At 30.8% G+C, this 12,922-nt stretch overlaps 7 protein-coding genes across 7 annotated transcripts; 4 read left to right on the top strand and 3 right to left on the bottom strand.

The window, feature by feature from the left end:
• Positions 1 to 471: 471 nt before the first annotated feature.
• Positions 472 to 909, bottom strand: FG379_002739 (60S ribosomal L27; the record flags this gene model as incomplete). The annotated part of the gene is made up of 1 exon (XM_067328429.1): positions 472 to 909. One exon carries the CDS (start codon positions 907 to 909, stop codon positions 472 to 474), a length of 438 nt encoding a protein of 145 aa, XP_067181927.1.
• A 959-nt stretch (positions 910 to 1,868) lies between these two features.
• On the top strand, positions 1,869 to 2,615 carry FG379_002738 (uncharacterized protein; the record flags this gene model as incomplete). The annotated part of the gene is made up of 4 exons (XM_067328428.1): positions 1,869 to 2,078; positions 2,144 to 2,269; positions 2,345 to 2,428; positions 2,508 to 2,615. 4 exons carry the CDS (start codon positions 1,869 to 1,871, stop codon positions 2,613 to 2,615), a joined length of 528 nt encoding a protein of 175 aa, XP_067181926.1.
• Positions 2,616 to 2,846: 231 nt separating this feature from the next.
• Positions 2,847 to 3,560, bottom strand: FG379_002737 (uncharacterized protein; the record flags this gene model as incomplete). Its single annotated transcript, XM_067328427.1, has 1 exon — positions 2,847 to 3,560. One exon carries the CDS (start codon positions 3,558 to 3,560, stop codon positions 2,847 to 2,849), a length of 714 nt encoding a protein of 237 aa, XP_067181925.1.
• A 469-nt stretch (positions 3,561 to 4,029) lies between these two features.
• Positions 4,030 to 5,208, bottom strand: FG379_002735 (DNAJ like chaperone; the record flags this gene model as incomplete). The annotated part of the gene is made up of 1 exon (XM_067328425.1): positions 4,030 to 5,208. The coding sequence occupies one exon, from the start codon at positions 5,206 to 5,208 to the stop codon at positions 4,030 to 4,032; it is 1,179 nt and encodes a 392-aa protein (XP_067181923.1).
• Positions 5,209 to 6,075: 867 nt separating this feature from the next.
• On the top strand, positions 6,076 to 8,286 carry FG379_002734 (kinase CMGC group; the record flags this gene model as incomplete). Its single annotated transcript, XM_067328424.1, has 1 exon — positions 6,076 to 8,286. One exon carries the CDS (start codon positions 6,076 to 6,078, stop codon positions 8,284 to 8,286), a length of 2,211 nt encoding a protein of 736 aa, XP_067181922.1.
• A 375-nt stretch (positions 8,287 to 8,661) lies between these two features.
• On the top strand, positions 8,662 to 9,639 carry FG379_002733 (uncharacterized protein; the record flags this gene model as incomplete). The annotated part of the gene is made up of 3 exons (XM_067328423.1): positions 8,662 to 9,380; positions 9,441 to 9,532; positions 9,566 to 9,639. The coding sequence occupies 3 exons, from the start codon at positions 8,662 to 8,664 to the stop codon at positions 9,637 to 9,639; spliced, it is 885 nt and encodes a 294-aa protein (XP_067181921.1).
• Positions 9,640 to 10,658: 1,019 nt separating this feature from the next.
• Positions 10,659 to 12,878, top strand: FG379_002732 (uncharacterized protein; the record flags this gene model as incomplete). The annotated part of the gene is made up of 8 exons (XM_067328422.1): positions 10,659 to 10,695; positions 10,752 to 10,804; positions 10,868 to 10,984; positions 11,077 to 11,162; positions 11,226 to 12,078; positions 12,147 to 12,428; positions 12,482 to 12,578; positions 12,670 to 12,878. 8 exons carry the CDS (start codon positions 10,659 to 10,661, stop codon positions 12,876 to 12,878), a joined length of 1,734 nt encoding a protein of 577 aa, XP_067181920.1.
• Positions 12,879 to 12,922: the final 44 nt, after the last annotated feature.

Below are 12,922 nucleotides of genomic sequence, written 5' to 3'. Positions count from 1 at the left end.
GCTACCTTTAACAGCTATGCTGTAGAAATGAGGGTTTTCCGTTCATAACAATCACACTTAACGAGGTTTAGATGTAACTAGTTGTCTGTTCCAAGTTGTCCGCATCTTGTCACTTCAGAGTTTTCTTCATACAAAGTCCCATCTCGGCGAAATCATCCTCTTTTTTTCTGAGAACCTAGGTGACGACCGTAGTAATCGGTCCTCATTCAGCCAGTGGTGGCTCGCACAATACCGAGATAAACAGGTCTAAACAGCTAGAAATCGCCTTCGAAGCAAAACAAAGGCATATGCCATTTCACTACGTACAATCTACGGTAAATCAAACCTAGAAAAAGATATATAAACAGAAGAGAAATGGAATAATAAATAGAAATAATTAGTGCCAAATCTGTGAGTAAATAATACATTTAACTATGGTAGTAAGGTGTCTTCTATCACAATCAATAATAGCTCTCTTGTATTATATTTCACTTAGAATCTTAAAGGTCTTCTCAGGAAGATTAAATCCTTTGGAGCCTTCCCTTTTTCAGTTGAAATGTTGATGAGTTTGTCATTGAATGCAGTATATAAAGCCTTCAATGCTTGTTTCTTACCATCTGCTTCTTGCATATCAATTCCTTGAAGTAACGGCTTAATTTCAAAATCAGTAACAACATAACGTGTTGGCATAACATGGTTCATATTAATTGATTTTAAAAATGGTATAATTGCTGACTTTTTCCTCAATTTATCTTTTGAGAGTCTCTTATGAACCTTCAATGGAGCTTTTTCAACTCCTGCAACCAATACAAATGGGAATGGACGGTCCTTTGTTCCTGATTCAAAGGTATTAACTACTATTGCTTTTTTTCCAGCATGGCGACCGTTTAGTAATACAACAACACGACCTTGCTTCATTAACTTTGCCATCTTGTCTATAATGTATATTTGTTATCCTCAAGACAAATCAATTGTCGCAGTAACTCTGTATTTCTCAATAAATCTCTCCTTCTCTCTCACCTCGCAATTGGAAAGAAGAAAAAAGAAATATTATTCCTTGCCACCTATTTCCTAAATTTCACTATCTCAACTCCTTTCTTATTCAAGTATTTACCTATTTAATTGTTTAAACACATAATAAATAAGGTCTAGCGGTTTTATTTTATCTTACGTTTTTTCTATTAAATTTGTAGTAATTTGGCTCCTTTCTTATTTATGTCTACTTGTTACTAGTATTACCTTTCGTCTCAAATAATTATTTTTTGAGACATTCTTTTTATTTTTGTCATTTTTACCGGTATAAGGCTCCAGTCAGAGATGTATGTCTACATATGGCGGTAAAATATGTGGGAGTTATAAGTTAAATTGGAATATTCATTTAATGCCAGGACGTTATACAAATGGAAATTGCTATTTACTCTTGACTTTTCTTCCTTGAATTTGTTTTCTTGACAATGCGGTTGTCAGTTTTAGCTCCTTATATTTCCAATATGTGGTAACTACTCATTGCCCACTATATGGATAATTTAGTGAAATAGGGCAATTTCTCTTTTTTTCCCTTTTGTCACTTTTAGTTTCCTTTTGAGTGATTCTGTATCAAGTTGGTGGGAAATTTTACGTTGCTCATCTAGTTTTGTGTTTCTTTCTTAACTAGGATTTCGCATCATTTTTCCTGGGAAAGAGTACATATTCCCAGTAACATGTGAAGGTAGAAATATTAAAAAAACGATTTTAGGAGATGAAATTGAGCGAGAACTGTAGAATGTTCATTTTTATTCGTTGTTTAATGTAAGTAGGTTTAAATTATTTAATTTAACTTCTTAACCATTTCAATATTAAATTTGGTCGTGAAATAAGTTGGGAATATTGAATAAAAGTGAAAAAAAAAAATGAATAGAGACAAAATTGTGAATAAAATAAAAACATACTCGTTTGTTGAAGACTTAATTAATGGTGAATGTATTTCCCTTTGTTTATTTAGGGATGTTGAAAATGTGAAGGAACTAACAAACATGTTGGTTGGAAGCGACTATTTAAGAAAAAACAATATAATTGTGGAGGAAAAAGCTCAATCTGTTGTGTTTTTAAACGCCAGAATGGTGAGTTCATGAAAATATTGAAATATATGTAGTATTCAACCCACTTTATTTGTTATAAAACGAAGGTTTATAGCATTGAACATATACTAAACTCTATTTCAATTTGCATATTAAAAAGAATATTTGAAACCAAAAGAAGAACAAAAACATTCGAGACAGAAATTATTTATTATATGTCTCCATCTACAAATGTAAGTTTTTTTAATTGTAGTCGAATTATAAATCAACAGCATCAACTATTTCATTGGATTTGTAATACATTTTAGATTTCTAATTCCCTTAAAACATTCGGAATGAATGACAAAACTAAAGATATTGTTTGCGTTTTTTTGAATATTGAAATTGAACAGGTAAGTTAAGTATTATATTTGATATATATAAATCTAGGACTTGTATTACTTAATAATTTTATTTTATTTCATGAACTAGATCTTTAATGTCTTAAAATTAATAAAAGGCGAAGTTGAAGATATAGATAATCTGAGTCAAGTCCATGACATTGGTGAGATTAAAGAGGTATGTTATTACTATTTGTGAAAATTCGTATTTATTTAACTAATGTTTTGACGTTCTTTTACACTTTATTAAACAAAACTACAGATAATTGACTATTCAAAACTAGACAGTAATAAAAGTATAGATGATATTTTAATGGGTTTAATAGCTGTAAAGGATGTATAACCTAATTAGATTTATAGCAATTTTTTCATTTATTACTTATTCATTTGAAATATCAAGATAAATCAATAATAAATTAGCAAATACAAGTTAAAAGAAGGCACTTGTAAGAATTCCCTTAGATCCTTTTTCCCACTGTGATACATTTTCTTTAAGTATCTTAATAAGTTTCATAGACTTCTCACAAAGTGGTTCTTTTGTTGAATGTTCCGCAACTTGAATTGCTCTATTAACAAATTTCATTGCTCCTTCTGGATTTTCAAGCAAGTCATATTTTAAAATGGCATAATTTAATACTATTGCCAAATATAATGGATCAGTTGGATAATTGTCTAAACACTTTCTCACATTTTCGAGGGCATCCTCGTAAAATTCTATTGACTTTCTTATACATTTCTTTTTTTCATCATCTTTTAGTATCTCGGCTCTGTAGCGCATTAAATCACCTTTTAGTTTAATGCAAAATGCTCTTATGCCGTCTTTACTGTAGATTAATAAATTATCATCTATTGTTCTTTCTACATCTTCACTCTCAATAAGAATTAACTCCTCCAACTCGCTTTTTATGTCTGAAACCACCTTTGCAAATTCAGGACACTTCTTCTCATACTTTAATTCTTTAGTTTTTATTTCTTTAAGTGAATTTCGAATGGAAGTTACCCTATTTCTAAGTGATCCTGCCAATAACAGTATGAGCGAACTATCGTTAAAATTTGATGACTCTGTAAGCACTTTTATTACGTCATTGTAGCTTCCAATCATATCTGCTAATTTTGCCCTATAAGCTCCATGAGATAACTTCATTCTTTATAGTTTTATTGATTATAGAAAACTTTTTTAAAATTATTATGAACAAAACTATTGTAACGAAAATTATTCCTTATTTTACTGTCAATATTTTTATTCTGGAAGTTTTTAGAGATGTAGTACCCACTTACACTATCCTTTTTAGTAGATTTCCACCATTCCCTGACCAATCGTTTTTTATTTTTCTATATTCAGGAATTAATATCAAAGAATTCAAGTATCTTCAATGTTTAAATTTTTTAAAACAGTTGTCCCAAACCCATCTGAAGAGGAGAAAAATGAAAAATACACTAAACAAACAAGACCAACAAATAAGTAACCAAAACAAAAGTATTGACGGAAAATAATATTTGTAGAAAACTAGAATAATTGAAAAAACATTGGTATAAGTTAAAAAAGTATTAGAATAAACATTTATTTTAAATTGTAGTTCTAATTAAATGTTTATATACTTTTCGATATACATTTAAATCAAATATTTCTTTAAAACTTGAAAGCCATAACCCACAATAATAATCCAAAGGAAGCTGCTATTGAATATCCTAGAAAGGATTCCACCACTCTTCTCATTCTTCTCCTTTAATTTTGCCGAAAAAGCAATGTTTAAAACTGATTGAAGTTGCTGTTTTTGAGCATCATTCATTGTAGAAGCCAATTCTTTTAAGGGTTCAGTAATTTGTTGCAATACTTCTAATTGAGATTCATCCTCATTGTCGCTATCTATTTTTATTTTTGGAGTTTGTTGCTGAACAGGGGTTTGATCTGGGGTCCTTGTTGAACTACTTCCTTTCTTTTTGTGTTTATTGTTATTATTACCATTGCCATCATTACCACCTATACCTCTTGTTTGCAACTGAATGATTAAAGATTGTGTAAGATCAATAATTCTTTTATTTGTAATTAAATTTCCTTTAAGCATATCATTTAGTATTTCATCATAGTTTTTGTAGTTATTTGACGAGTAAATAAATGACATGTATAGTATTACTGGAAAAAGTGATCTTAATACAATTATTTTCTCAAAAGGAAGAAGATTTCCAACAAATGGAATAAAAGATAGTGGATTTGGATCATCACTTATTCTCATATGAAGTTCTGCACAAAACACTGCAATGGAATATACTGGAAATAGAGTTCTCGACTTTCTGAAACAAGTTGGAAAAGAAAAGAAAAATCCCAATAAAGAAGAATAAACTTGGAACGCAACACCCAGTATCAAACACATTATAATATTTCTGTCTTCTATTACTCCATCCATTCTAAAATCACCATATTTATTGTAGTTGTTCCTCTTTGTATCTGAATTAAATACGGTTTCTATTTTTTGTATTTCATAAAATAATAATGTTGATGTTGTTTTGTCATCTTCCTTGCTTTTGTCCGGATGATACTTTTTCTTTGCTATCCTTATTGCTTGTATTAATTCTCCTCTTGGGGCCCACCTATCTATTCCTATTAAATCATAGTATGTTGGCTTTTTCGTAATAATGCAGTAAACAATTGGAAATAAACACAATATTCCTCCAGCGAAAAATCTAAATTTATACAATTTTGGAAAATTTGGGTGATTGCCCTTTCCTCTTGAAAAGAATATATATAGTATCACCGTTCCCAAAAAACATTGAACAAGGATCTCTTCCATCATCTTCACTTGAAAGGAATTAGACCAAATTTCGGGTTCAAGACTTTAATTTTCTAAATTGTATTTGATAAAAAAAACTAACTTTGAATTTTGACTATAAATTCCTAAAGCAACAAATATACATTAGATGCATCGAAGACAAAACACAAGGGGTGTGTTTTTTGAAAACACTAGGATTAGAAGTTTAATCTTGAATTGTATTATTATATTAAATTTAAAGCTTAAATCAATACACACAAGTTATTTAAAGACCACTTCCCACTTGATCTCTTCTATTCCTTCAAACTGTTCCCCTTCAATATACGAAAAAAAACCCTACTATTATGGATGTTTGTTTACACTATAATTCTACACCTTTATTTGTATTCTTTTATCTTATTTGTTTATCTTTCTCCCTGTTTATGTTTTCTTACATTTTATCTCTTCACAAAACTTCTTTCCCCTATACCGGTATAATAAGTTACCTCGTTTGAGCGCCAACATTTGTGGACAAATAATTTAATATTTTAAAGCAATGGAAAGAGGAGATATATAGATTGGAAAGGGAAAACGGGATTGTTGTCATTGCATTGAATTACAATTTTGGAATATGAAATAGAGTAATTCGCAAACTAATTCTTTTTCCTTTTTTGGTGAATCTATTTAGAGAATATTCAATTGAAGGAATTGCACTATAGTATTCCAATTGAATTTTGAGGTTGCAAAGAAACATAAAAACCCTCTTTTAATCACCATTAGCGTCTTAAATTTTCGAAGGGAACTTGGTTCGTGGTTTATTTGGATAGGAGGGGCCTCTAGACCTGTGTTTTCCATATATCATTATCTAATATAAGGCAATATATAAGTACTATTAAAAGTGATATAACCAAAATGGAATTTGATGGAGATATGAAAAAAGACTCTGCCAACTCTCATTCAAAGGAGAAACATGGAAAGGAGGAAGATTATGACGAAGCGACTATACCGGCTAACTGTTGGGATGAATCAAAGGAGGACTACAAAAAAGGAGGATATCATCCGGTTAACATAGGTGAGGTATACAACAACAAGTATTTAATAGTTTCAAAACTGGGATGGGGGCATTTCTCTACAGTATGGCTTGCTGTAGATGCTTCAACAGAGCCTTTATGTTACTATGCACTAAAATTCCAAAAAGGAGCCAGTGAATATCGCCAAGCAGCATACGATGAGATTGATATATTAACTAGAGCGAGAAACCTTAGTGATGGAGTAGATTGGATGGAGTTCTTAGAAGGATATACTGGAAACTGTATGGGGGATTTAGCACTTCCTTATTCAAGGAACTTTAATGGGGTAGTGGGGTTTGTTGATTTTTTTGAGGTAACTGGTCCAAACGGTGTACATGTATGTATGGTTTTCGACGTAATGGGGCCTAACATTCTTCAATTAATTGGTTTGTATGAATACAAAGGAGTTCCTATTGATCTTGTAAGAAAGATTGCATTACACTCATTAATAGGCCTTGATTACCTACATCGCATTTGCGGTGTCATACACACCGATATTAAACCCGAAAACATTGTAGTATCCAGTCCTTCTATTCCAATGGTAGATGTTAAATATGAGGACAGTGAGAATAAGGACGATCTGAACAACGCAGCAAAAGGCATGAATTCAACTAACGTTGCAGATGCGACCATAAAAACATCTAATGGTTCTTCTCAAAGAAGGGATTGTACAGATACAAATAACTCTGAAGATGTTAATTTTGACATAAACAATAAGTATTCCGGACTAAATTCAAAAGAAAGACGCAAACTTAGAAGAAAGAATCAAAGAAAAATGAAGCAAAAGTTAAATAATCACATCAATACTAATCAGGAGATTGCAATAGACAATAATGAAATACAAGGGAAAAGACTGAAAACACCTCCATATGTAAGATTGCATCTTAAACCGATACCTTCCAATCCCATATATTCAAGTTATTACAGAAACTATTACGATAAGGACGAGAATAACCAAAGGCCGTCTCAGAATGAGAAAACCCGTATTGATGATAAAGGTGAATTGGATAACTCTTTGAGAAAGGGTAATGTGAATCGGTTTCCTTTAATAAAAGTTCCTTATCATTATCATTTATACGAAGCATATCATCCTAACCAATATATTGCTCAAGACCAGCAAAGATACACTCATCTTCTCCCATTGTCGCAATGGAGTAGAGGTTATATTGGAGATTCTGATTATGATTGTAACCTAGGGAAAAAGGAATATCAGCAATCAGGAACAAATAAATCAAAAGGTGGTATGGCTTCATTTAGGATAAAGGCCAACGATACTGTTTTAGACAACATATCAACTTACGTAAGGGAATTTTGTAACAATTCGGACACATTTACCAAAGAAGAAGCTGAATATCGCATTGTAGACTTGGGAAATGCTTGTTGGATAGATAAGCACTTCAGTCAGGATATACAGACAAGACAATACAGAAGTCCGGAAGTAATTATTGGGGCAGGATACACGTGGTCTGCTGATATATGGAGTTTGGGTTGTACCATATTTGAACTTATCACTGGAGACCTTCTTTTTACACCGAAATATACAGAAGAATTTAGCAGCGATGACGATCACCTTGCTCAAATGATGGAACTCCTCGGAGAATTTCCTCCCTCTTTTATAAAATCTGGTAGAAATTCAAGGAAATTTTTCAATAAGTTTAATCAACTCCACAAAATTCCAAATCTTCAATTTTGGGATCTCAAGTCCGTTTTAACTCACAAATATTGTATAAACAAATACGAGGCTCATAATATTTCCATATTCTTGTATTCTTTGTTGGCCTTAGACCCTAGACATAGACCTGATGCACAGAGACTGTTAAACCACCCTTGGCTTAGACTAAGAGGTGTTAGTAATGACTACTTGGAAAATATCCTAGCTGGTATAGAAAGACCTTTGTCCACAAATGATGAAGAAAATATCTCTAGAGATTTACAATCTCTTTCTCTACTTGACAGTGGACAAAATGTTGATTTCAAAAAGATATCTATTAAACAGGAGCTTTCTGATTGGTTTAGCCAATTTAAAAAGACTCTTGACTCCGTAAACAAGTAGGTATCATACGGTGTATTTTTTGGAATAACTTAATACTTAATGCTCAAGAACGATTTTAATTTTTTAGACTTCATCCGTCATTAATTGTTTCTCAATTTTAGAAATTTACTACTTTATGGTATGATGCCTATTAGCGGGAGTCGTGAATATCTAAGGCTAAGGTTTATAAATTTGTATTTTTTTATTATCATTTAATTTACTCGGTTTTCTGTTGGTTATAGTTAGATTCTTCGTTCTATGAATTTCTTTTTGTTCACTTAACAGAAATACTCGTCTGTATCCGAAGAATATTAGATGCATGTGTAGGGTATCTGTTTCAATAACTCATTTTTGTTTTAATTGAAATAAAAAGGTAGATTTGCAATTTAATTAATCATGGAAAGTTTTTCAAGAAATTCCAATAGCTTTAAAACACTAGATGAGATGTTTTATAGCAGCAAATCATCGTCTTCTGTAGTGAATAAGGACGATAAATTTCATAATTTTGGACTTTTGTCTGCTGATACATATAAAAAAAACAATGAGGGTAATTATAGTGTTGGTAAAAACATTAAAAACAAAAGAAGTGATGAGTGTGGTGATAATAACAAAGATAAAAATTCAAGTGAGAGCAGTAAGAGAAGTAAAATTACAAAGAACACTAATTTACTTTCTTTCGATTTTGAACAGCAAACTGAAACTGATACCAAAAATGAGACTGCCGAGCAAAAAAATAAGAAAAATGATTATACAACTGAAAAAGAAGACATTAACGAAAGTAAAATTGAAATAAATGTACAGAAAGTCGATAAAAAACGAAATATAAGTTTGACTTTTAATTCAATAGGTAAAGATAAAACTGTAGATACTTCATTTTTGCCAGATAAAAGAAGAGAAATTGAAGAACAGATAATGATTGAGAAACTGAAGAAAGAAGAAATTGAACAAGAAGAAAGACTCAAAAATCAAATTATTGAGGTTGTTTTCTCCTACTGGGATGGAAGGGGGCATAGAAGATCAATTAAAATTCAAAGAGATGCAACAGTTGGCGAATTTTTGGAAAAGTGCAGGATTAAATTAAAATCAGAATTTAAGGAATTTTCGAGAATATCAAGGTATGTTATCTCACCATTTTTATGTTATATACTATTCAAAATTATTCATTATACTTTTAGTGGCTCTCTAATGTACATAAAAGAAGATGTAATCCTCCCTCATTCTATAACTTTTCACGAATTAATTAAAACTAAGGCTAGAGGCAAGACAGGTGAGTTCTATTTATTGTATCTGTGTTCCTTAGGCATTGTTACAACCTTAATTCAATTAATTTCATCTGCAACAAAAAGGCCCACTGTTTCATTTCAACGTATATGACGATATAAGAACCGTAACTGACATCAGGAAAGAAACAACAGAGGTGAGTTAACTATTAAATTTATATAATTGACACTTAATGCGACAAAATTACTGTTCATTCTTTTCGTCTAAGTTAGTCCCACGCTGGCAAAGTTGTAAGAAGGCAATGGTATGAAAAAAATAAGCATGTTTACCCTGCATACAGATGGGAGAACTACGCTCCAGGAAAGTTTAATGAACCGTATAGTATGTAAGGATAAAAAATAAGAAAGGGCCATCTAGTTATTTCTTTAATGCAAATTAAGAAAGAAGTACATAAAAATTTGATAGTTATCAACTGAAAATAGCCTGTTATTTATCATACTATTACATACACTTTATTAATTATCGTCTTTTACTATATTTTAAATAATCAAATGAATATTTTAATAAGCTCAATTGGATTTAAAGTTAGTTTGTTTTCTCTAGACAGTGAGAACAAATAAATACTTGGCAAAAATCCAAAGTGGAACATTTTTTTACCGTAATTCAAAAAAAATAAGACAAAACCCCTGTAAATCTAATTTAGTTTAAGTTAAACCCCAATTATTATATGTTTTAATTAAAAAATGATACTAATGCCTATATGACCATACCAAAACATTGTTCCCAAACACTTACCTTTAATGCGTTTCTTTTCGCTAATTCAAAGTCCAAATTCTTAATTCCCAAAATACCATGCCTGTAAATACTATTTCTTATGTAAGTCACCATTCTAATCTCTAAAACCTAAAATAATGATTTTCCTGTTTTTTATACCAGTTGGAAAAAATTCTAAACCCGAAATGGCACCTAAACTCTATTTTTTCCTTCAGGTATATATTATTCAAATTTACAATAATAACAGATGGCGCCTAAACCCCACAGTCTCTATGTGACAGTTATAAGTTAAATGCATAAAGATAGTTAAAGCACACAAAATTAAAAAAAGAGTATAGACACTATTAATAGAACATTATCAGGATATAAAAACAAGAAGATAAGCATAAGTCTACTTAATGTCAAATCTTTCGGCGATAAACTTCTTTTCGGAAAGTAAGTTTTTTATTATGTTTTCCCAGAAATAAAATAACGAGTAATTAATCATTAAGATATTGGAATAACTGGATTTGATCACGAAAATGCACCATTTATGACATTTAAGGTAGGATCTTATCTTAAATCCGGCTATTAATTTATTCGTATGCAATATTTGTTTTAATTATAGGAATTATTTGATAATTCAATAGATGCCTGTTTGAAGAAAACCAAAACTGAGTGGGAGGATATCCCAAAAAAAATCAGAGTGTGTGTGAACTTTGAAAACTTGGATTCGGATGAGGAGGTATGTGACTAGTAACTATAACATGCAAGATAATTAATGATGTAATATTTTAAATTTTGCATATGTTTTTTGCGACAAATACCAATCACTAGGCTAAAATCAATGTAATAGTGAGTGACACGGGATGTGGAATTCCATTGGAGTCTATTGATCTACTGGGTACACTTTTTGGCACAAAGTAAGTTTACACACATGCATGTAAATGAATAGTTTAGGATTACTCTTTCCGTTATTAAATAAGCAAAAAATTAAATAGGCGAGACTCATATTACACAGGACAATTCGGTGTTGGACTTAAGATGATATTGCTTTACGTAGCACAAAACAGTGATGAAGATATAAAGGTTAAAATGAGGATGGGAAACAAAATCTGGAAGTTTAAATTGCTGTGCAATTTGAAAAATGGTACATTTTACGTTGGAAATAGTGAAAGTCATGAATACGATGATTGGGAATGGGTAACTGAATTCTCAGTTTCGTTTAAAATAGGAACAAATATTGAATTTATACAGGAAAAGTATTTTTCAATGGAACTGTATTCGGAAGCCTGTATTAATAAAATACAAAGTTATTTAGCATTAGCGAAATTATGGAATTATGATATACATATAAATTTTGAGACGAATTTGAGGAGGGAAATACTATATTGGCCTGACGGCAATATAGAAATATCTTTTCAAGAATTATTTAAGGAGAAATATTTAAAGATTTCCAGTAGTAAAAGTTCAAAATACAAAATAGAGATAGTACTTGGCTTCTCTGAACATAATTCAAATAAATTTCTACTTGACGAGAATGAAAATGAAGAAGAAAAATATGAGCAAAAACAATATGAGGAGCAATTCGGAAAATATAATGAAACTGAACTACTAGATGTCTCTAAGTCTGGTGCTCTAAAACCAGGTTTAATACATTTATACAGATTTTCGAATGATATGCCAATAATATCAAAAGATACTGATTCTTGTGATATTGTCACATCTGTTAAAAGCTTTATTAGAAAGAAGGGGTTCAACTTTGGAATGAAAGTAACTAACAAGAATAACTACGAAGATAAAATGAAGTATTCAAATGAATTATCTGTATTCAAAGATGTAAGTTTACTGTAGTAAAGTGTTTGTATCAGTGAAACTTTGAAATAATTGTTGTTATTTTACCCCAGAGTGAGTATATAATCCCAGTTTTGTTGGTTCCAAGTGCTAAGTACGCACTAAGAACATTATTTATAAATGTAAGAGGCCACGGAATTCAATATGGAACCTTGGGTAAGAGTAGCTTAAGAAGCAATGTGGGGCTGTCTGTTTTGATTCAACAAACACTTCGAGCCTTGATTAAAAATGCTCAATCACAATTCCCAAATGAGTTTATGAACATAAAGGATTTTAATCTAAAAAATTCAATTGAAATCTACTCGCCCATAATAGCGAAAAACCTAGCATCTATGGTAAGTTTGTCTAAATAAATAGAGTTTATATTATAATTAAACATTATTTTTAGGTGGTAAGGTCCGACTCATTAGTATTTAAAAATGGACTTTATGAAATTTTTTCAAAATGTGACCAAGAAAACTCCTTCAAATACAGCAAACTTTTGGGTAAGTTTGTATATACTAATGAATATGGAGAATAAAAAATAAATCTTTTTTTCACGTGTAAATAATTATACTTTATTTAACTAACAAACAGAAGGAAAAGACGAGGAAAAATTAAAGGAAGTATTCTGTGAAAGTTTGACTAAATGGTTCAGTAGAAGATGTATTAATAGTGTGATTGAAGATAAAACAAATATGAAAGAGTTTTGTTTCGACTCGGAAGATAATAATGTTGAAAATGAGTTTTATGAGAAAGAAATGGAGCAGGAAAACATCATTATAAATGGGTCTTATTACATATAAATGAAACATAAACTCTTTTGCCTCTTTATTTAGTTCACTTTTTT

Source organism: Cryptosporidium bovis (genome assembly GCF_009768925.1).
Source record: "Cryptosporidium bovis isolate 45015 chromosome Unknown contig_4, whole genome shotgun sequence".
Classification (NCBI taxonomy): Eukaryota; Apicomplexa; class Conoidasida; order Eucoccidiorida; family Cryptosporidiidae; genus Cryptosporidium; species Cryptosporidium bovis.
The sequence above is the reverse complement of the archived record's forward strand: the minus strand, read 5'-3'. Positions and strand labels throughout refer to the sequence as shown.